The sequence below is a fragment of the Gracilinanus agilis genome, chromosome 1, assembly GCF_016433145.1.
Source record: "Gracilinanus agilis isolate LMUSP501 chromosome 1, AgileGrace, whole genome shotgun sequence".
NCBI lineage: Eukaryota > Metazoa > Chordata > Mammalia > Didelphimorphia > Didelphidae > Gracilinanus > Gracilinanus agilis.
In genome coordinates this window covers 628,333,750-628,358,609 of record NC_058130.1, presented here as the reverse complement: position 1 = coordinate 628,358,609, position 24,860 = coordinate 628,333,750, and the positions used below count along the sequence as shown (strand labels likewise).

Genomic DNA, 24,860 nt, shown 5'->3' with positions numbered 1-24,860 from the left:
GAGTAGTGGCTTCCTGCTCATTGAAGTCCTTCAAACAAAAGCTGGGTAACTACTAAAGGATGACTTGTTGGGTATGTTATAGAGGTTTTCTTGCTGGGATATGAGTTGGGTTAATTGTCTCTGAAGCCTCTTATGACTATAAGATTTTTAATGGAAATGATTATAAATATTTCCACTTCTTTTAGCTGTACTATACCCCTGCTCCTTCTCCTTGCATTTATTTCTCTGATCCTCCTAAGTTATTGAGTCTCTCCTCTATGGAAGTCAAACTTAACAACATGGATGACACCAGAAGACCCATCTCTCTTTTTCACTGAAAGAATAACTGCCACCCTCCCCACCCTTCATCATCCTACTATTGTGCTGTTTCCATTCTTTTGTTGTTACTGAGGCTTGGCCCCACTAATATCTTTCTCCGTTACCATGTTTCAGATGCTCCTTTCACTATCTGGATCCTTCTCCTTTTCCTTTGTATTTATTCCCTTACATCCTTTCTTCTGAACTTCTAGAACTAGCTCTATCCTCCTCCACTTTTCATTACTAACAATATTCTGCCTTCTATGCTCAAAGATTCTCCTTTTTCCAGATGTAAAAACTACTTGTACTCTCCTGATTCTTCACCCAGACTGGGTTCCCTCTCAGAGATAGAGAATGAAACAAGTCTTTATTAAGTACCTTAGTATGCCGGGCTATAAAAAAAATGTTAAGTACGTTACAAATATTATCTCATCTAATTCTCACTACAATTTTTTGGAGGTAGGTGCTATAATTATCCCCATGAGGAAACTGAGCCAAATAGTGTACCCAGAATCACACATTTACTAAGTGTCTGGATCTAGATTTGAACTCAGATCTTCTTGACTCCAGGTCCAGCACTGTGCTACCCAGCTTAATATAATCATGATAAGGTATGGTCTGTTTTAGGAGGCAAAATTATGTAGTGTAGAATGCTGGTCTTAGAGACAAGAGCATTTGGCCTGAAGTCAAAAAGACTTGAGTTCAAATCTGGGTTCAGAAATTTAGTAGCTGAATTACAGTGCAAAATCACTTAGCTTCTATCTGACTCAGTTTCCCCAACTGTAAAATTTGGGTTATAATATTACCTCCTGTATAGAAATGGTTTGTTTATGGTGGTTGCAGAATCAACAACTGTATAGCTGAGGGAAAGAACTTGGCACAAAAGTGGTATTGGTAAAAATAACTACATACCAGAGAAAGAATAAGACAGCAGATTATGAAGAAATAATTGTATGGAACACAGAGGCAGTGTGTTTATGAAATCCATCAAAGAAGAGAAAGCGGGGAAATAAGGCTACGGTAAAAAACAAAAAAAGAAAGTTATCTGGAGGTGGAGACCTTATAGTCATGGTATGAAAGGTTCATAAATGATAGAACCAGTTAGAAGGAATCTCTTGTAGTCATCTAGTTCAACTCCTTCATTTCTCATTTGAAAAAAGAATGCATTTTTCAATGCATTGAAAAAAGAACGCAAGTTTGGAAGCCAAGTGGCAATGATGATGAAGAAGAAGGAGGAGAAGGAGAAGGAGGAGAGGGAGAAAGAGGAGAGGGAGAAAGAGGAGGAGGAGGAGGAAGAAAAGAAGGAGGAGGAGGAGAAGAAGAAGAAAGAGGAGGAGGAGGAGGAAGGAAGGAAGGAAGGAAGGAAGGAAAAAAGGGAGGGAGGGAGGAAGGAAGGAAAAAAGGGAGGGAGGGAGGAAGGAAAAAAGGAAGGAAGGAAAAAAGGAAAGAAGGAAAGAAGGAAGGAAAGATGGAAGAGGAGATGATAGCTTGTTAATCAATTGGTCTATCTACTGGAATTTATCTTCTTCCAATTACTTATTGGCTGATGGACTGTTATCATTGATATTTCTCTATTAAGTCTTATGTGGATTCAAAAATGAATATTAATTATTAATTACAATAAAACTACCTACTTGAATGATTCCTCCCAAGAATGTAACAGCTGTAGCAACTCCAATCCTCTGCATCTCAAATTCAGATAAACCCAGTACACCTGAGTTGCTGTAGGTAGTAAAGTTCTGGCTGGCCTGAGGAACCAGACGCTCAACAGCATTGGCAGATATTAATGAAGTCAAAGCAAAGGTCCCTAGAAGAAAGAATTATGCATCTGTTAATGATCAGTCCTTAGAGACATTTTTGCTTACACAACTAAAGCTGAAGCCATGGTGGAAAAGCAAAGTAGAGCTGATAGAAATCTGGGATATCCTGGAATTTAAAGCTCTTGGGTACTTACCAAAAAAAAAAAAATCTCAGATTAGTGATCTTGACAGAGCTAAATAGTAGACAAGAACCAAGGCCTTGATGGAGAATAGCTACAGCAGAAGAATGTGCATAAAAATGTATGGAGGCTTGGGTGGAGCACTGAGGACAACACAGGTCTTTCTTAACTACATTCTAGGTTCCTCGAATTGTTCAACTCTTAGATAGGATCTTACAAGGGGGCCTGAGCCACACATCTCCAAATTTTGGTATCGTTTTTCCTTTTATGATTACATTGGAAATTAGTCCCTTTGTACATCCAAAATTGTACCAGCTTCAGCACAGATTTCTTCTGTGTGATAATGGTAGTGAAGATCTCTATACATTCTAAAGCACTTTATATATAGTAGCCAATTTAATGTTTAGTCAGATTCAATCACTCTTTATTTTCAAAAATATGGATACATTTTGTTTTGATACAAAAGATACTTCCCCCCCAACACCCAAATCAACTTCAGTGCAAAATATTCTCTCTAATCACTAGATGGCCTATTATTATTTGAAAGGGGTCTGGGAGCAGTTGGGTAGCTCAGTGGATTGAGAGCCAGGCCAAGAGAGAGGCAGGAGGCCCTGGGTTCAAATCTAATCTCAGAGACTTCCTAGCTGTGTGATCCTGGGCAAGTCACTTAACCTCTGTTGCCTAGTCCTTACCACTCTTCTACCTTAGAACCAATACACAGTATGATTCTAAGACAGAATTTCTAAAGGTTAAAAAAAAAGAGGGGGCAGCTGGGTAGCTCAGTGGAGTGAGAGTCAGGCCTAGAGACAGGAGGTCCTAGGTTCAAACCCGGCCTCAGACACTTCCCAGCTGTGTGACCCTGGGCAAGTCACTTGACCCCCATTGCCCACCCTTACCAATCTTCCACCTATGAGACAATACACCAAAGTACAAGGGTTTAAAAAAAATAAAAAATAAAAAAATAATTAAAAAAAAGAGGGGTGTATCCTTTAACTTATGCAGGCTGGTACTAAAATTAATTAATTAACTAATTAATTAATTAATCCTAGTATTAGGCCAGAGTCCAGCTCTTGATGTTGACTTTATGGTCTTAAATTATTTTGTCTACATTACACTCAGCAGAATATAAGCATTTTGAGGACAGTACCTTTTTTTTTATCTTTGTATTGCCCAGTATTGCACACTGGAAGTGCTTAGTAAATGCAGCTTTTATATTGGGAGTTCCCCAAGTCACTCAAATCAGGGATTTAGATATTTTCTCCATCCTAAATTCAGTGGGCATAAAAATATTTTTAAAATGTACTTCAGTGTCTTATAGAGAGGGAAAGCCTTTCATAAAGATATTTATAAACTTAAGTTGCTATTTTATATATAAATTGAAAGAAGAAAGAGTAGAGAGGAGGAAGGAAAGAAAGAGAGAGGGAGTTTCTTAGTATGTTCTAATATGCATAGTTGTAGTACTGCAAAACAGGAGGCTGTGAGGTCTGGAGTCAGGAAGATCCAAGTTCAAATCTGGCCTCTGACACTTCCTAGTTATGTGACTATAGGCAAATCACTTAATGTCTGATTGCCTGAGAAAAAGATCCATTGGATCTACTGAAGAAGGACTTGGCAAACCACTCCAGGACCCTTGCCAAAAAAAAAAAAACCAAAACTGGAAAGTTATGTTCCATGGGATCATGAAGAGTTGGACACATTTGAACAACAATAACAAGAATTATAAGGCAACATGGTATAATAAATGGAAAATTGGCCTTGGAGTCAGGAAGACCTGGCTTCAAGCTCCACCTCTAATCATTTCACCTCTGTGATAGCTCCCTAAGACAACAGGTCACAGGATAAATTGATGTAACAAGTCTCCTCATCCAGGAGTTGCCCATATCAATGAAATCATAGGTCTGGTACCTATTCTTTCCCCCTAAAACTACTTGTGCAACCCAGGGATAAAAGGTCCCTCTGATCATAGATGTAACTAGAAAGGACCTGAAGGGGTCAATGAATCCACTCCCACCCTGCTCCATATCATTTTTATATAGATCAGGAAATTGAGCCTCAGAGAAGTGACTTAGCTGGCTATGAAACGAGCCAGAAAAGAGCCAGTAAGCTTCTTGTTGCTCCACAAAGAGTTTCATGCTGACTCATCCTAATTAGCATTCCTCAGAATTATCATGTATTTTACCCCTCTTCAAAATATGAAAATAGACCCAAATCTTTTTTTTCTTTTTTTTTAGAATATTTTCCATGATTCCATGATTCATGATTCCCTCCCTCCCCAGCCCCCCCGCTCTTCCCTTCCCCTTCCCAGAGGTGACAAGCAATTCCACTGAGTTATACATATATCATTGTTCAAAACCTATTTCCATGTTATTCATATTTGCAGTAGAGTGACCTTTTAACATCAAAATCCTAATCAGATCCATATCAAACCACATGATCAGTCATATGTTTTTCTTCTGCATTTCTGTTCCCACAGTTCTTTCTCTGGATGTGGATAGCATTCTTTCTCATAAGTTCCTCTGAAATGAATGGACCCAAACCTTCTAGCTTTAGTGAATGCCTCTCCACTCCCCACAGCAATCATCATTTGACAGGTTGTCTTAGTCTTTCTCAACAACCAAAGTGCCTCCAGAATTCCTAAATTTCTTAAGCCCAGGTTCTTTTCCCTGTTTCTTCTGTAACACTGAGATCAGGATCAAATTTCCTGTGTGACAGGAAGAATAATCAACCCATTTCTCCCTCCTCATAAATGAGGTCATTTTTAAATCAAAATCAGAAAGGAAAAACAGAAACACATCTTGGGGCAAGATAATTAGAGCAAATTATGCTTTCTGTATTTCTGCTAAAGACTTGTTTTTTGGACAAAACAGATCATTTGTTTGTCAAGGCTTTACCACCATCAGGCAGAATCATACTTAGGGAATTGCATGAGGTATCTTCCCTTAAAGTCAGGGCAAAATGACAGTGATAGTGACCTCTTCTTTCATGAAAACAGTATTTATTTGTCAAGAGGAAAATGGAGGGGCAGAGGGGGCAGTCTTGTTGCTGAAATAAAATATTATATGGAAATAAGATGCTTTATAAACAAAAAATTTGGCAGTCTTTATCCTGAGGAGTCTAGTTGTTTCTCTAACTAAAGATTATGTGTAGGTCAAAAAATAATTAAACCATATCAGTATGTGTAATTACTCTGATATTTAGATAGATAGATAGATAGATAGATAGATAGATAGATAGATAGATAGATAGATAGATAGATAGATAGATAGAAATACATAGTACCATGTGGAGAAAGCCACTGATGTGACTAATTTACTCTAAATAACCTTAAAGGTTTGCATCAGACCAAGCCAAGAAATAAGAAGGTCCAGCTGACTCTTTGTCCTTTGGAGTACAAATGATGAAATAAAAATGCCTTTAGCTAAGGATTAAGAAAATACAGCAGAATGAATGTTTTTGGTATGCAAATGATATGTATTTTGGAATACATAGTACTTACATTGTAGAATACAAGGTATTTGATGGAATGCTTAATGACATTTGCTAACTAAAGATATATATTGTTATTTTAAAACCATATAACCAGTCAAAAGTCTGCCATAGTGCCTTAGGAAATAGACTATGTAAATATGTAGTTAGGCTCTTATCAAAATATGAATTTTTGACCTTCTAAAGCAAATCCAGTACAGCCTATTGTGTGAATTCATTCCGCATTTTCCATCAAAGTTTCAACAGAGGAAATGTTTTAGGATTGACCTTTCGGTCAAAATTGATCTCTTCTCTTCCTCCTGGCTCTCAAAATTTGAAGATGAGATGCTGGTAGGCAATGGGTAAAAGGAATGAGAAATGTTTAATGGTTAAATGTTTGAGAAATCTCAGCTTCTTATTCATTAGTAGAGTTTGGTTGCATTTGTTTCACACAAAAGAAAATCCCATGATCACAAGCTCTTATCACCTTTGGCTTTTATAGGGCAAAATCTGTTAAGAGAACGTATGCCCTAAATACTTTTGTGAGGTTATTTTATGTTAATGCCAGCATGAGGCAAATTTATGTACCTCAGGTACAAAAGAATCTCTGCAGGAATATAATATGAAAGATGGGATAATGTAATCCACACACAAACACCAATGGGAGAATTGAGAAAATTATCTGGATAATTGGAAAATAAAATGTTTTCCCATAATAATCTGGTTATTTCAGGAGAGACTATCTCTTTTGAAATTCACTTTTCTTTGATATTCAGACAGGCAAAGGCAGTAATTCCTTTAGAATTTGAATGTATTATGCTTATTTCAAATAGGAAAGCATTAAATAAGTCACTATTTAATGCTTTTATTTTTCAATGTTCTTTTTCTTTCCTTTCTTATTTTATCCTCATAATATTTCTTTAGATGAATGAATGGATGGATGGATGGATAAATATGTACATAAGTAGATGGATGGTATTATACCCATTTTTCAGATAGGTAGTAAAAATAATAATAACAGCTAGCATTTACACAGTACTTTCAGTTTTGAAAAGTCCTTTAAAAATACTATTTCAAAGCAGGTGGGTGGTTTAGTGGATTGAGAGCCAGGTTCAAAGATGGGAGGTCCTAGGTTCAAATCTTGCCTCACACAACTTCCTGGCTGTGTGACCCTGGGCAAGTCACTTAACTCCCATTGCCTAGCCTTTACCACTCTTCTGCCTTAGAACCAATACACAGTATTGATACTAAGATGGATGGTAAGGATTTTTTTTTTAATTATCTCATTTTTCCCCCTCACAATAATTCTAAAAGGTAAATACTATTACCATGCAAAGTTTAGAGGAAATTAAAGCAAAGAAATGTTAAGTGACTTACTTAGGGTCAGATAGCTCAGGTCTTCCTGACTCCAGGCCCAGTGCTCAATCTACTGTATCACAAAGATGACTGTTCACCATTGACATGAATCCTTAGTATCTAAGTCACTAGTTTAGAAATCTGATTTTCATTTTTCAAATAAATGGGTTCTTTAACAATATATATATTCTATTACTAATCTATAAAATATAAGTATGTATTAATCCTTACCTGTTGCAACATGGCGCCCCATTCCAAAGATGGCATATATAATGACTGGAAACAGAGAGCCATATAAGCCAAATACTGGGTGGACAGAAGAGAGAATAGCAAAGGCCAATCCTATAAATAAGATGAATGGAAATTACTTATGAGTAAATTATTGCCAAGACATGATCCACAATAACAATGGGAAATGCTATAGTTTTATTTATGTCAAAAATTAACACAGCATCATAATTAACTATCTTACATGATCACTTAAAGCAGAGTATATAAAGTATATATTTTCTATAGTACCTACCCTCTACAGATATATATGTGTTTATATGCATATATACATATATATTGACATATATAAGCCTCAGCAGGGAAGCACAGTTTTGAAAATCCATATATTATTCATCTTTTATACTTCAATCCCAAAAACCTACCTGTGTATCAGATATCATGATTATTTACAGAGATACAAAGACAAAATAAAATAGCCTGTGCCACAAAGGAGTTTACGTTTTATTGGGGAAAATGCATACCTGAATAAAAAAAAATAACAATAAACGCAAGGTAACTTTAGTTCTTAGGAGTGTCAAAAAAGACTTCAGTTAGGAAGTGACTTGTGCTAGGCCCTGAAGGATGCTGGAGCTTCTAAGAGGCAAAGATGAAGAAGTACCTTTGGAACATGAGGGGCAAACTATACAAATATAATTGAGATAGATGGCTTACTTGTCGGTCAAAAACCAAGAAGCCTTTTTAAATTGCTTTCTACATTTCAGGGATACCCTATTAAGCGATAGGGATAAATACAAAAACATGAGTACAATTGAGAAACATAAACATAATTTAATTTAGTGATATTGCTTTGTATTTGCATAGCATTTGTACCTTTTCCCAATTACTTTTAAAATGCATTATCTTATTCCTATGGAACAGAGGAAGCAGGTGCAATTATCACTGTTTGAAAAATGAAACAGCATAGACCCAGAAAGTTGAAAAGTCTAAGGCCATTCCGTAATAAAAATCCAGATCTCCTGGATTGTGCCATTTTCTATTTGATTACACCGCTTCTAATGTCCCTTGATCAAAGTCCAAACCTAATAGCTAAAGACGCCATTTTCTTGCTTGAAGAATAAGTACAGGATGAATCATGAATTTGCTACCTACACAATAACAGTACATTAGCTTCTTGAGGGCAAGGAACGTTTGTCATTTTGTTTCAAATCCCTACTATGAATAACAGTGCCTCGTACATGTTTTTGTTGTTAATCATTTTGGTCATGTCTTCATGGCACCGTTTGGGATTTTCTTAGCAAAAATGCTTTAGTGGTCTGCATCTTTCTCCAGCTCATTTTACAGATGAGGAAACTGAGGCAAATAAGAGTTAACTGATATGCCTAGGGTCTGCAACGGGATTTGAATTCACAAAGATGAGTCTTCCTGCCTTCAGGTCCAGCACTATCCTCTATACCAGTAAGCACTTAATACATCTTTCGAATTGACTGAGATAGGGAATATACATAAGAAAACTAGCATGCAGACACATGACCATCATGCCTACATAAATGTAGCTAGAGTAAACATGATAAAAATATTTGCATGGTACTTCATTAATATTATCCCAAATAGAAATAGTTGCAAAATGCTTTTTAGACAGAGCATGGAATTTTTTTTTATTACATTCAATTAAGGCAATTCACTGACAATCATTTTATACAACTTAAAGCACTTATCCAAAGTAGTACCAAAAGTTAGTGACAGAGCCTGCATTTAAAACAAACAATTCCTGTACTTAAGACCTGGCACTAGATCTTAAAGAATGAAAACAGAATTTTTATGTCTACTTTTTAAAAAACAAATTTAGCTTCCCCAGTCCTAAATTTAATTCTAAGAATGGCTGTTACAAAGCCATTCGTTAAAGTGTGACTCCAGATCATCATGACATGGAGGTGACCCTGGATTTTCAAATATGGTGCCAAGCCAATCCACATACTGGCAGGTCCTCTCCAGTGGAAAAGGCTTTGAATATAGGCCTAAAGTTGAATTCTGACTATCATCATAGAAAAAAAGCTGCCAATCAGGTGATGAATTGGGTCTTTTTCAGGTTCAGAAATTAATAAAGACTGACTATGAATAAAGGAGGAGTTATAAACTACAATAGGGAAAAGACCTACAAATGATAAAACTACAAATGTTTAGAAACAGTCATTTAGTAGTTTCTTATTATTATTATTCTAGATGATGTGATGTACGTGTGTGTGTGTGTGTGTGTGTAGGTGATTTGTGTATAGCTAAAGGTAACTATAGATAATAGATCCTGATTATACTATCAATGACCATCTTTCTCTAGGCTTGAAAATAAGAACTGGACAAGTTTTTTTGTTAATTTTTCCTAAAGTATATTTTAACCCTAAATGCTCAGTTCTGATCCTACCTCCTAGATAATTCAACATGTTATGCTGTGAAAAATTATATATTTGTCCTAAAATTATATATTTGTCCTAAAATTTTAAATCAATTATATGTCTAAAAAAATAGGCAGGAAATGGGCTAATGAATAAATGAGGGCAGAATCCTGCCTGTAGAGTTGGGCCGAAGGCCGGGCTGGAACAGAAGCATCCTTATCCCTCTGCTTCCAAGATCTCCAATAAGAGGATCAGTGAATGAAGGAAGACTGCCCTCCTGAGACAGCCTGTTCTACTTCTGGACAGCTCTGTTAGGAACTTTTTTCTGCCATCAAGGGAAACTCTCTTTCTGTAATGTTAAACTACTAACAGAAATGGGAGGGATGATTTATGTAGGTGGTGTTTCTGTAAATATCTTAGAAGCTATTGAGTTCAATCTCTCCTTCATTTTATTGATGAAGAAGATGAGGCAGAGACAAGTTTGGTGATTTTGATTAGTATGAATAATGAATCTTATGAAATGGTCTCATTATCCAAATTCCATTGGAATGGAATAAATCACTATATTTTTTATAATTACAACTTCTAATTCTGTGCATAATGCATATGACCATGTCACCAGATTCATTATTTGCACACATCAGGATCTAGGTATTTAATACTTTTATAGCTTACAGTTATTCTAATTATGCTATAAAAGAGAAAATACATGATATTAACCCCATCATAAATGACATTTACATGATGCTTTCAGATTTTTAGAGATCCTGACATATGTTATCTCATTTGTTCTTCGATAAATTCCCAGGAATTAAGTACCATTTTTATTCTATTTTTACATGTCAATAAAATTTTTAATAATCACTTTCTGATATTTTGTGATCCATGTTTCTCCCTCCTTCTCTCTCCTCCCTCCCTAAGACAGCAGATAATATGATATAGATTGTATCTGTGTTATCCTACAATACATATTTCAGTGTTCATCATGTTGTGAAAGATACCTATCTCTTACACTAGAGAAAAATTTATGGAGGAAATAAAGGGAAGAATGATATGCTTCAATCTGCACTCAGTCTCTGTCAGTTCCTTCTATAGTTTTTTGTTTTGAGTCTCTGGGTTTTTTTAATTCTTTTTTTATAAGCTAGGAGTCTGAGGCAGAGATGCAGAGTTATATAAAAGAAACAGTACTGGACTTGGAGTCATTGGATCTGAATTTGAGTCTCAGCTTTGCTGCTTACTGTGTGACCTGGGGTAAGTCAATTAACCTGTCAGGGCCTGAAATTATCCATGGAAAAAAAGAGAGAATTGGGAGGGAAGATCTCTTGGGTTTCTTCTAGATCTAATATTATGATCTGATATTGCCCAAGATCATGCAACTAGAAAAGGTAGGAGATGTATCATTGCTTCCATTTCACCAATGAAGATCTAAAGATGTAAAAAGCTTATGTTACCTTCCCAAGACTAAAAATGGACAAAATGGCAAAACTGAGACTTTTCAACTTTGGTCCTCTGATTTCAAGACCAGTGTTGTTTTTACTATCAGTCAGGCAATAAGCATTTATTAAGCAATTATCTTGAACTAGACACTACTTTATACTTCACTTAAATTAAGTGGGTTTCTCCAGATTCTGTACCCCTATTGAATTAAAAGACATACCCATGAGCCATGCACTAGGCCTACAGAAGACTTAGAAAACCTGAAATAAATTGCAGACTGTTATCTCAGTAAAAAGTTCCACAAGACTAAATCAAGGACTAGAGACCACAATACCTTTTTCTTGACCTCACATTAAATGGATACAGAGCTTTCACTCTCAGCTGTGATTTTATTCACACCCCATGGAAATTCTGGCTCTGGGCTTCAGTAAGCTTGAACAATGGACAAGGGAAGCATTGTCCCAAACTGATAGCTTACTCTAAAAACTGACAATCTCCTGCAAGAAGTTAGGCGTGTAAAAGTAGCTCCCTAAAAGGAAACGCCTCATCTCCCTGTTCATTTCATACTTCTATTCATATTACAAATTCTGTAACTCTTTCTTAGAGGGGAAATGGCTTTAAAAAAAACACCTTTCAGTGTAAATGCCAATTACTTAGAGCCAATCAAATAGATTGTCTTATCATTTAGATGTATGTATACTGTCTGTCTGATGATAAACTATATCATGCACAACATATAAGAGAAATTTACAATTACAACTCTATTATGGAGATCTGAAATACAAATCATTATAATCAATCATGAATATCTGTAACAGAATTCTGTTTGCTTGTCTATGAGAAAAGCAAAAACTAAACCCAATCAGGCAGTATGTCATTTAAATGAATTGAAAGCTATCACAGATTAAAAACAAATTGTGCATCAGACCAAAGTGAAAGACTAATTTTTCAGAGGAAGAGGAAGACTAAGAGGAGATAAAAGTGGAGGAGGAAAAGGAAGAGGTAGGGAAAGGAGGAGGAGATTGAGTAGGAGAAAGAGAAGATGGGGGAGGAAAACAAAGGAGTAGGAGGAAGAGAAGGAAGAGGAGGAACAGAAGTGGGAAGAGGAGACATAAGGGGGAAACAAAACAGGGATTATTTAGATATTTGATTATCTATCAAGACCAAAAAATAGTTAATAATACTGGTTGTCACTCTGGTAAGACTGACGTTGCTGTAAAGGAATGATGCTTGGAACACTATTGTTTTAATAATATTTTATTTTTCCCCCATTACATGTAAAAATAATCTTATTCAAAATTTTGAGTTCTGAATTCTCTCTATCCTTCCTATCTTCCCTCCCATACCTTCCCACTCCTTGAGACAGTAGACAAGCAATCTGATATTGATTTTACATATGCAATCATGTAAAACATTCTGGAAAAGTACTTCAGAAAAACTCAGTTCTTGAATGAATACATTGATGAATAATAATAGCTACCATTTCTCTCTAGAATTTTAAGATTTGCAAAACTCACGAAGGGTACTACATCTGATGAATGAATGAATAAATGAATAAAAAAGCTTTCACGAAGCTCTTAATATGTGTCAAGCACTATGCTAGGCACCAGTTATACAAACTGAAAAATCTAGATGATGTCTCCTTTTAAGAAGCTCATTCTCACTGGGGAAGACATGATAAAAGAAAGTTCATCTGTAGGCAGAAAGAAGGACCCAGAAGTCCTAATAGTTCAGCAGTGAGGTAGATGGCAAAGTCCATAAGTCCTTAAGTTATAAGAAGGTCAGATGACAGCATCAGTGAATGCAGGGTATAGAGAGAGAGATAAAACAGATAGGTCGGTGGTGTAATAGATAGCAATATTAGATGTAAAATCAGGAAAACTTAAGTTAAAGTCTCACCTCATATAGACTAGATTTGTGACCCTAGTCAGGTCACTTAACTTTCCCCAGAATTAATTTCTCCATCTGTATGATTGGTATAATAATGATAATTACAGTATTATTGTGAGAATCAAATGAGATATTATATGTAAAGTGCTTTGCAAAAATAAATGGCAGCTACTTAGGGTAAGTCCTAAGAATCACAGGAGGCAGTGAAACAAGTATATGGAAAGGATTAAGGGTCCTACGTCTCATGAAAAGGAATGGAGCTAGAGAGGTTCTATGTTTTCATGCCAAAATCATTTGGAAAAAAATAATAAAACATTTTGATTTAAGATAGGTACCAAGACAAAATGTTGGAAAATATAGTGCATTGTAAGCCAACTTTGCTCATAGGACTCTTTTAATCATGATGAAATCATGTCTGGCCAAAAAAAAATGATAAAGCCATATATTTATTCGAAAGATGCCAAAATGCCACAAAGACAACTATAACGGCATTTCCTTAAACTCATCTGACTGATACACCCAACAAAGCATTTGTTTAACCAGATCATCAAAGGTGGGTAATTCAATGTCAGTCTCTTTTCACTCAGCAATTACCAATCCATTTGTCCATTCATAAAATAACTTACATTGCTTAAGAAGCCACAGTAGATTTTTGTCATTTTCTTGCTTAAGTCCTCGCCTTCCTTTGCATGGCTCTAAAGGCCTCCTCTAACATGTTCATCTTCCAATCAAGTCGATATGTTTTCCTAAGTATTTGGCATACCACCATGTTGTTTGCACCTCAGGACCAACATTCATAGAAAGGTTAAATGGTCAATTGTTAAGTATGTTGTAAAAGACATCTACGTTCATTTGTGGGTAACTAATTCTTTCCAGTTTTGAGGCTCAGTAATTCTTCACAAGGATTAAAAACTAGAGAATCAGTTTGTGCCAGGAGGAAAAACAACTGTGGCAATATTGTAGGTGAAAATATAAACTACATTTTTGCAGTGATAAACTAAATTTATCTGGATTCACATTTGAACAATTAACCAGAAAAACCAAAGATTCTAGAACTGAAGAAGAAAGGGTCTAGGAACTGATCAATGTGTCTTGACATCATATTACAGCTAGGAAGCACAATGGAAAGAGCACCAGGACTGGAGTCAGAAAGGCCTGAATTTCAATCCAGCCTCTGACATTTATTCGCTATGATCCTGTGCAAGTCACTTAGCTCTGTTTGCCTTGGTTTCTTCATCTGTAAAATGAGCTGGAGAAGGAAATGGAAGACATCTTTGCCAAGAAAACCCTAAATGCAGTCACAAAGAGTTGATCACAACTGAAATGACTCAAAAACAACAACCACAGCAATGACCTGATAATAGATAGCAGTCTAACAAATTGGATAAAGAATGCAAAAGACATTTGCATAAGGTATTTGTAATTCTCTTCTCTTCTAAGTTAAGGCTTATGCAACTGAAACCTAACTTTTACTACCAGTTTTGTGGTAGTAAAAGGACAGAAATCCATATATTTAAATCTCAGCTACCAAAATGCAGTGCTGTATAGCTAACTTAGTTCAAGAAACCTGCTCTTCCACAAGAGTTCTTTTTCTCTAGAATTTATTTACGGAAAGAGCACTGATTCTGGAGTCAGAAGACCTAATTCAAATCCTGCAACTGATCCTTATTCTCTATATGACCTTGGACAAGTCACCTAACACCTTGGTTTCTGTTTTCTCACCTATAAAATGAAGGGGATTGACTAGCTGGCTTCTCAGGCCCCTTCCAGCTATAATTCTTTAATTCTATCATGTTATGATATAGTTTTCCTCATCCTCCTGTCTCAGTTTTTATTACAGCCTATCTAGGGAGCATAAGAGTCTCCTTAAATCCACATTCTGAACATTAACACAGCAGTCTTAAATAAACACTAAATTATGTCATAAGTCTCCCATCTTAACTTTGAAAATCCCTAGAGACCCCAGGCTTGACTTTTCTATTCAGGTTACTTACAAATTCTATAGCAGAGCTCCCATATGGAGCAGCAGATAAATCACTTAAACCTGGGGAGCCTCATCATTCTTATCTATAAAATGAAGAGGCTGAACTAGATAACCACTAGTCCTTCCAGCTCTAAACCTATAATCCTATCATTTTTGAAAGTGATGAATGTGAGGTTGCCAGAGACATAAGGTTACCAATACAGTGAATGTGTAAGGTATTCTTTGAATGACCATTCTTCAACTTGTTATATAGCTATGAAGAAAATATGTTTAAGTGCTTCCAAAAAAGCCTAGAATTCTTAGAACATCACTGCTTTAATGTCTAGGAAATGGTGCCTGGAGAAGCTATTAAAGGCCAAATGAAAATAAGGAAGAGCCAACCACATTTGGAACTGTGGCACTGTGAATTATACAGAATAGAATTTCCACAAGAAATGATATAATTCAATTTTCCCATTATACTCGCTAATTCCTGGTACAAATGAAAACAAAGCCTTTATAAAAATATTAAGGAGGCCGAACCCAGACTGGTACGTAGAAATTTTACGAGATGCCCTCTTCCCCAAATCCCTCTATATACCCTTAGCCCAGGCTCTCGGACGGCTACTAACATATTTGATCACACACTAAATTAATGAAAAATTACTAATGTGTTTGTTATTTATTTATCCTATTGATAAATGGGAGACTCTATCCCAGGGGCTGGCCATCTGGCAATTTCCACACATATTAAGTCCACTGGGTCATTTTCTTAAGAATTGCCTTCATTGGGTTGGTGGGTTGGTTTTTGTTTTTGTTTTTGTTTTTGTTTTTTAAGTAGCCAAGCAAAAAGCAAAATGATGTTTTTCAGTTCTGCTTCAGGTCTATGTATGGATTGCTTCAGTGTTAGAAGATGACTTCCTAAACTTGGAATAGCTATCTGCAAATATGTTATACATTTCCTTACCCTTTCAGTTGCCACCCTTTCAGCAAAACAAACTGGAAAATTACTTCATGCAAAGAAAAATTACCAAGGAGTAAAAACTTAGTAATTACTTCCAAAGACCTCAAGGGAGTCAAGGTAGGGTCAGGGTTGCTATGAGTAGATCAAGTGCCAAAGGGCATCTGTAATTATGCAAGGGAATTTCCAATAGGTTCTCCATTACTAAAAAAAAAAATACTTAAAATCACATGATATAGTAAAATAAAAATTAGATCTAAGATTATAGATATTGGCTTCTAATCCTGCCTGTGCCAAAACTTTGCCTCTGTGAGCTTGGAAAAGTCATTTTGGACTTAGTTTTCCTATCTAGAAAACAGGAGATTTACCTTACAAAATTACTTGCAGTTTTAAATCTATCATTCCATCTATTAAATTCTCTAAATTAAGTAGTGAGGGATAAGTGCTGAATTCCATATTAGAACAGAGAGGAGAAAGACTTAAAGGAAAATAGGGGAAAAGTGAAAAGTTGAGGCATTCTGTAAGGACATGCTCTATCAGAAAGCAGGTATCCACAAATATTAGATAGTAGTTGTTTTTTTTTAATCTCCAAGTATAAGAAAATATGAAAGACCAGCAACACATGGTCATTATTCACACATCTTATTTCTTTAAATATGATGAGTCATTTGCTATGAGAATGTAGACAGAAAAAAGAGCCCTTAGAAAACCAAGTCCTTATAATGAAAGTCGGAATGACCTAAGGATATAAAAAGAAAATCTTGCCTAATTCCCTCAATGACATGTTTCTTAAGAGATTACTGTCGGTTTAGACAAAGGGAATTCCTTAGTCTATATAGCCCATGTCCTTTAAAGTCCTCAGGAAAGGGCTGAATTCATGGAAGAGAAATCAGGATAGTGAGGTGGCTAAAAATCAATTCAATTCAGTGAACATTTAAGTACCTATGACAGACAAGGCACAGTGTGAGGCACTGAAGGTTAATAAAAATGACATGATCTCCAAACTAAAGGAGCTCATATCTTAGTATGAGGACAGAAAAGTAGTGTAACATGAACCCATGTAAGTATAATACAAGACTGAGTGTGATTGGGGTCATGAGAAACAATTAGGCTAACTGTGCTAAAAAGCATTTAAGAAAGATGAGGACAATTTCATCTAGGGCAGGAGTCAGCAACCTTTTTGGCCGTGAGAGCGATAAACGCCACATTTTTTAAAATGTAATTTCGTAAGAGCCGTACAGTGCTCACAGTGCGCGCTCTTATAACAGCGCCTGAAAAAAAAAATTGACTTTATGGCTCCTGCAGAAAGAGCCATATCTGGCCCTCAAAAGAGCCAGATATGGCTCGAGAGCCATACGTTGCCAACCCCTGATCTAGGTGAACAGGGAAGAGGTGTCAACTAAGCCAAATCTTAAAAGAAAACATGGATCCTGAAGGGAAAAGGAAGAGGAAAGGGAATAAGCTTTTATATAGTACCTAATATGTACCAGGCATTGTGCAAAGCATTTTTACAAATATTACCTCATTTAATCTTCACAACAACCCTATAAGGTATTATTATTCTTCTCATTTTACAGTTGAGAAAACTGAGGCAAACAGATATTAAGTAACTTGCCTAGAGTCATACAGCTAGGAAATGTCTGAAGTCAAATTTGAACTTAGTCTTCCTCATTCCGTGCCTAGGGCTGTATCCACTGTACCACTAGCTAGCTCTAAAAAAAGGAGAGTTAAAAAAGAAATACATTTCAGTCTTTGGACAATCTACACAAAAACATAGAGAAAAAGCTAGTTGTCTTGTTTGACTAGAATGTGGAATGCAAGAAGGGGAAAAAGTAAATACAGAAAGGCCCTGTTACCCTCCTTGTACCATGAAGATGCTGTTTAGCTCAAGAGGAGGCAGAATAGCCATCTCTAGCTTCTTCTACCCTCATCATTCTCCAAAGGAGACTTTTAATCCTACAGGAGAGGAAGCAGGAGGCTAAAGCCAGGAGCCTGGTCATTCTGCTCTCCTCAGAGACAGAGAGAATATAAAACTATAAATTATATAAAATTATATTAGTCTATTCCATTAAATATTAGTTTGAAGAATGTGATCAGATCTGATCTAACTTCTGATCACTGTGCTGTTATTAAGGGGAAGGAAGAAGGATCCAAGATTTATGTGCAAGGCTTGGTCCCAACCCCACTAAATGCCAGTTCCACAATGAACACACATAGCAAACAGCAAAAAAGCACACATTTATCTAAATTGTAGCAAAACAGAAATCAGAGAAGGTAAACATAGGACAGTATATACCAAGAAAAACAGAGTGAAAGCACTCTCATGGGATGAAGATAACTCCACTCAACCCAGAGAAAGAGATTCCTAATGATCACCCAAAGGCAAGTTCCTTACACTCTCTCGTGTAGAGACCTGAAAACAGGGACCTGATGGAGACTGTGAGATCCTCTCATTTCTTCCCAGAGTCTTTTCCTTCAGTAGTTTTAGTGGGGTTGGTCTCTTCCATCTTCCCTTTTGCAGTTAGAGATCAAACGTGCCCAAAGCAACTCAACCCTTGAAGGAGGGCTTCTGAGAAAGAGCTAAAGAGGACTAGAACTCACCACGCTCACCCATCCATACTGACTCTCACACATGGCAGGGCCTTCATCTGGGTCAGTAAGTAGAAAGTCCCTGACCACTGGGCTTTAGTATTGAGGTTATACAAAATAAGACTGAAGACAAATTTTGAAGAACCTTAAATGCTAGGCAAGGGACAGATAGGTGGCTCAATGGAGAGAAGAAAGTCAAGTCTGGGGATGGGAGATCCTGGGTTCAAGACACTTCCCAGCCATGTGACATTGGGCACTTGACCTTAATTGCATGGCCCTTACTGCTTTCCTGTCTCAGAAGCAATATCAGGCTAGCATTAATTCTAAGCTGGAAGGTAAGGGTTTAAAAAAAACAAGTAAATAAAAACGTTAGGCTAAATATTTATCTTATTTGAAGTAATATAGAACTATATTAGGAAGTTTTTAAGCAAGAGAATGAAATAGTAAGCTGTCAGATATATTCAGCCAACAAATATTTGTTAAGTGCCTACTATGGGTCAGCATTGTGCTAAGTGCTGGGGATAGCAAGAAAGATAATCCTCACTCCCAAAGAGTTTGGTATAATAGAGGAATGTAAAAACTGGGGATAGTTTATGGTATAATTAAGAAATTAGTAGGCATACTAGGGAATGATTTAAAACACACACACATGACATACACATACACACACACACACACACACACACACACACACATTACAGGGAGTCTCTCCTTTATACCAACAGTGATGCATTCAAGCCTCCAGCATTATGATACCACCTTGAGGGTGTAGCCTCAAGTCTCAACCATGCCCCTTAATAATTGTGTGCCTTGGGCAAGTTGTTCAAGTTCTCAGGACCTCATATTTCTTTTCTGTAAAATTGGGGACTGCACTGGGAAACCTCTGCAATTCCTTGGAGCTCTACATCTGTGACGTTAGGATAGTTGTTGTTTAATCCTTTCAGTCCTGTCCAACTCTTTAAGGTTAAGTGTCTTGACTATGAGCATGCAAAGGATAAGTGATCTGCAGGAGAATTTGAACTCAGATCTTCCTATCTGCAAATTCAGCCCTTTGATCCACCTTAGAACCCCCTTGGCAGAGGGATAAATTTAGAATTTCTAGAGAAGCAACTTCCTTTCCCTTCAGAATATGGGAATCTGCTTTGTATCTGCTCCTTGGTTGGGACTCAATTCCAGGAAGCAAAATGCCCCTCCCGAAGCTCATCACTTCTAAACTCACCACCCAGCTCAAGCCTTAATTGCCTCCACTTCCCTTAATCCCCTCTTCCCTCTGTTTGAAGGGATGGAGGCTGGTATCCCAAAATTTCCCAAAGCTTTCCTGTATAAAGAGTACAAACTGGACTCTCAGCCCACTCCCTTTTGCATCTGCTGCCCTTCCTGGTTTCATTTCCACAGAACAAAATGCCTGCAGACTGAGTATGCCATGGTGTCCCATTCCTTTCCCTTCTGGCCTCCTCTTGTGTTTTCCCCTTTAGACTCTAAGCTCCTTGATGTCAGTGACATTTATTCTTTACATTTATCATATCCCCAGGGCTTAACACAGCATCTAGCACTCCATAGGTGCTTAATAAATATTTATTGGATTAGAATATCTAAATAACTCAAAACATCAGTGAAAACCAAAACCATTTTTTTTTTAATTTTCTGTATCATGTCTAGGTTCTCAATATAGGACCCTTGGTTGGTTGGTGGTTGTTCCTGTATTCAGAGTTCCAAAATGACATTATGATGCCAGGCTCAATGTACGGTGTGTCTGACTGTGACTGACCAGACAAGTATTAGTTTGGAAGGCTGTACCACAGGTCGGGCAAATTTCCCATATGAACAGGATGTTTGCAACTCTCTCAGAAAGCTGCATTTCAGGAACTCTCAGCAGTCAATCCTCCAGAAGTCTGAAGTGCAGAAACTGCCAGCATTCAGCCACAGGGTTCCCTCTCCAGAGCCTCTACTTCTCAACACTGAGAAATCTTCTGGCCACTCCTCCATTGATGCAGCAAAAATATCAAGACTTAGGCTGTGCATTTGACTCCACCCACCTCTAGACTGACATAACAATAATAATTATACATATAGTATAGATGTATATTTATATACTAATAACTACTATGGAATGTTAAGTTTCCAAGTTACTTTACATATTATCTCCTTTGATCTTCACAATGACCAAGGGAGGTAATAATATCCCCATTTAATAAATAAGTTAACTGAGGCTGGGAGAGGTTAAGTGACTTGTCCAGTTTCATAATACAAGTTCAATATCTAAGACAGGATTTGAAATTAATGTCTCCCTGACCTCAAGTCCAATGCTCTAACAACTGTACTACCTTGAATAGGTATCTAATTAGCCTTCCAATGCACCTGAAATGTGCTTCTTTTTCAAGGCTTCCATCAACAATTCCTGGGTGGGTAATCAGAGAAAATGTTGTGTAGCTATCAAGGCCATCCCATCCCTATTTCCCCCGAGGATCTGTCAGTCCTCAGATTCTGATTTCTGTTACATGCCCAAATCCATCTTTGGATCTCTCTGAAAAGGCCAACTCAATAATAAAAAAAAAATCATTTTAAAGGCTCAACACAAAGTGGGTGGGGGTGAATCCACAGCCAGTCAAGCCAACTGATTCAATCACACATTCTCAGTGAGATATAAGTTAGTTTGGTTAATACCCATATCACCAATGGCCAGGAGATGTCCTTAATCCTCTCAATGAATTATCAGTGGGTATATCCATACCCCCATAGGGAAAATGATTTCCCAGTAACCTAATCAAATTGACCAGGGAATTTTTTATTTATTTATTCATTAAATAAACATTTATTAAGTGCCTACTGTGTGACAGGCACTAGAATTGAAAGTGATATTAGAGGAAATCTAATCCAACTCTCTTTTTATAGATGTGGAAACTGAGGCTCAAAGGGGTTAAATTACTTGTCCAAGTCACATAGCTATCAAATGGAAGAGTTGGAATTCAAATTCAAATCCTATCACTCCAAGCCCAACACTTTTTTAAATGTGCCAAACAGATCAACCCTCTCTATCCATACATACAGTACATTGATTCACCTTATGGTTAAATCACACACACACACACACACACACACACACACACACACACCACCACCACCACCACCACCACCACCACCACCACCACCACACACAAATTAAGCAAATATTGATTAAATAATTACCCACTTTATACAGAGACCATTATATTAAGTGCAAGGGGAAATTACAAAAAAAGAAAATGTGATCCCTACCTTTATAGAGAGAACAGTCTAACAGGATGTGTACCCAATAAATGTACAAAGAGATTTAGTACAAAATAAGCTGCAAACTCCAAAGATAGATACAAACCAGTACTCTACAAAGTCTGAGGAAGGAAAAAAATCATCTGCTACTGGAAGCATCTAGGAGCATTTCATGGAGACCATCAAACTTTAGCTGGGAAAAAGGCAGCATGTTATAGTGGTCAGAAAGCTGACCTCAAAGCGGCCACAAAGGCTGAAGGTTCAAGGCTAGCCTCTGACATATAAATACTCTCAGTGTGACCCAGAAAAAGTCACTTAATTTCTTAGTGCTCTAAGCAACTTTCTAAGATTTTGTTTCAGAGAAGACAACCTACCGAGGTAGAGAGAATTTCCTTATTTGGTAGCATCCTATGCTAATGAAATCATAAGTGAAAAAAAATTAACTAGAGACTTGAAAAATGTCCAGGATTTCAGCAAGTAAAGAAGTTAATGGAAAAGATATTCGAGAAGAGTATGGTACAGCAGACAACATAAGTGCAAGTAAAGATGTGGGAATGTATAATAAGTAAATCTTCAAAAAGCAAAAGGTTGTCCAATTTAGATAGAGCATAGAGTACATAGTCTGTGGCCTATGAGAAAAGAAAAGAAAAAACATGGTATCACCAGAATGTAGAACGCTTATAATGCCCAATCAAAGAATTTGAACTTTATTCAGAAAACATTAGATTCCCAGTTGTAGGTAAATGACTTTCCATTGGCAGTTCCCTTCCCTTTTCAGGAACACACTTCTAAGTTTAACAATATGCATTTAAGTCTAAAGCTATTTTCAGAACTTTTCTGAAGGATGAATTAGCAGAATGTTCATCATCATTGATAAGAGGAGATACTCCATACAGAGTTAGAACATCAAGAAAATTTGTCTTTGCTTAACCTTCCTGTTAATGTCATGCTTTTAAATAGAAAAAAAGGATAGATAGATAGATAGATAGATAGATAGATAGATACATACATACATACATACATACATACATAGATCGATAGATATAGATATATAGTTTTATATCAGTTTCATTTATATATACACACACCCACAAATATATATAACCAAAAAGCCATATATCTCCACTTCAGGGGCAAGTCTGATCATTTTAGTCACAGAGCATTGTTTAGATTGTTTACATTTTGCAATGCTAGGGTCATTCTTTTTCACAGAGTGGGAATAGTAATACCCAAAATAATTGGCTGGAATACTTTGAAGGTATTATTTAGCTCCAAAGTGATAAATGTACAATTATTATTGTCCTCCATGTCAAAAAGAGGTATTTTTTTCATTTTATTTTTATTATCATGCAAAACATACTTCCATATTGGTCATTGCTGTAAGAATATACTTATATAAAACCCAAATCCTAAGTAGAGAGCATTTTTTTTCTTAAACCCTTACTATCTTTTTTAGAATCAATATTAAATATTAGTTCCAAGGCAGAGTGGTAAGGGCTAGGCAATGGGGGTTAAGTTACTTGCCCAGGGTCACATAGTTAGGAAATATCTGGACAGCACCCAAGCACCACCTGTCTCTTGGCCTGGCTCTCTATCCTCTGAGTCTCCTACCTGCCTCTAAAGGATAGTCTTATAGAAAATATGAAATGGTTATATAAGGAAATATATATGCATATAAGAAAACAGCTCCTCCCATTTATATGTGGTATTTTATGGTTGTAAACAGGCAGAGCCAGTATTATACTTATTTTACAGATGAGCAAAGCATGTTTCAAAGAGGTTAGATGACTCATTCGAGGTCACGCTTCAGTAAGTTCCAGAGCTGAGACATGAACCCACATCTGTTGATACCTCCTCCAGCCATTTTGCTATTATATTGGATTCCTGGTCATATGCTCAGGTTTCCCCCAGAGACCTGACTAAATCCTGCTAGTTCCTGGGAAGACCCCAGACATGAACAACACAAAGACCTGGGAATTAGCTTAGAAAAAAATAACCTTTGTCGAAAACTCTTTAGTTTTCTATATTCCTTGGAGATTCTTGCTGTTCTGAATGTAGGAATGGTTAATGAGGATTCCTACCGAAGGTTAGGGGTTATGGTTGTTACATGAGGGTTTCTCATTCTGAAAAGTAGACAGTGCTACAAAATACAAGATGGCACTAGAGAGAGTAGTAACATTACTGTGGCAACTGGGCAGTGATAGTGGGCTGGCCTTGGGAATCAGGAAGATCTGAGTTTAAATTCCACCTCAAATACTTACAGGATGTGTGATCCTAGGAAAGTCACTTAACTCCTCTCAGCCTCAGTTTCCTCATTGTGTAAATAGAAATTTTGTACCCCTGAACTACATTACCCAGCATCCCTTTCCTTTTTGTCCCCAAGTTGCATGCTTACATTGTATATAGATAGTTATACAGAACTCCTCTCTCTCTCTCTCTCTCTCTCTCTCTCTCTCTTTTGTCTGGTGGCTCTCTGTGCTCTCGTGGCCCTAGCGTGTATGACCCTGGGAAGTTTCTTTCTTTACTGAGGATATTACTTTCCTTTTGTTTCAAGTTATTTTTAATAAACTTTATACAATATACTTGGAATATTTGAATATTAATTTCTATTCTTGCATTATCTATGAATTAAGGATAATAATAGCACCTAATTCAGAGTTGTGAAGATCAAAGGAGATAACATCTATATAAATGCTAACTATTATTATTCAAAGACATGACTTATTTGTACACTTAGTAGTAGTCTTTGAATAGTAATAATAGATGATGTTTATCTGGCACCTTAAAATATGCAGAAATGTTTTACATACTACATCTCACCTAAGTCTTACAATAATGAATTAGGTATTACAGATTTTATTATTATCATTTTACAGACAATGAAATAGAAACTCAGTGTCTTGAAATGAATTATTCATAGTCCCACAGCTAGTAAGTATCAGCAATGGGATTTGAACAGAATTCTTTCTCAATCCACAATGTGCCAAAATGTATTATAGGTCTGGGAAGACAGTCCCAAAGACTTTTAGCCATCTCTTTTGCTTCATCAGTTCTTGCTTCTCAGCTCTACTTAGCAAAAAGAGCTTATTCAATTATGCT

The 24,860-nt window shown here is 36.6% G+C and overlaps 1 protein-coding gene across 1 annotated transcript in view; it reads right to left on the bottom strand.

Annotated features, from left to right (window-relative positions):
* SLC26A7 (solute carrier family 26 member 7) overlaps positions 1-24,860 on the bottom strand; it is a 308,018-nt gene that overhangs the window by 147,966 nt on the left and 135,192 nt on the right. The window contains exons 3-4 of the mRNA XM_044668390.1: positions 7,289-7,399; positions 1,932-2,104 (exon numbers count right to left, since the gene is read on the bottom strand). Coding sequence (XP_044524325.1) covers positions 1,932-2,104; positions 7,289-7,399 — 284 coding nt within the window. The remainder of the gene's footprint in view (positions 1-1,931; positions 2,105-7,288; positions 7,400-24,860) is intronic.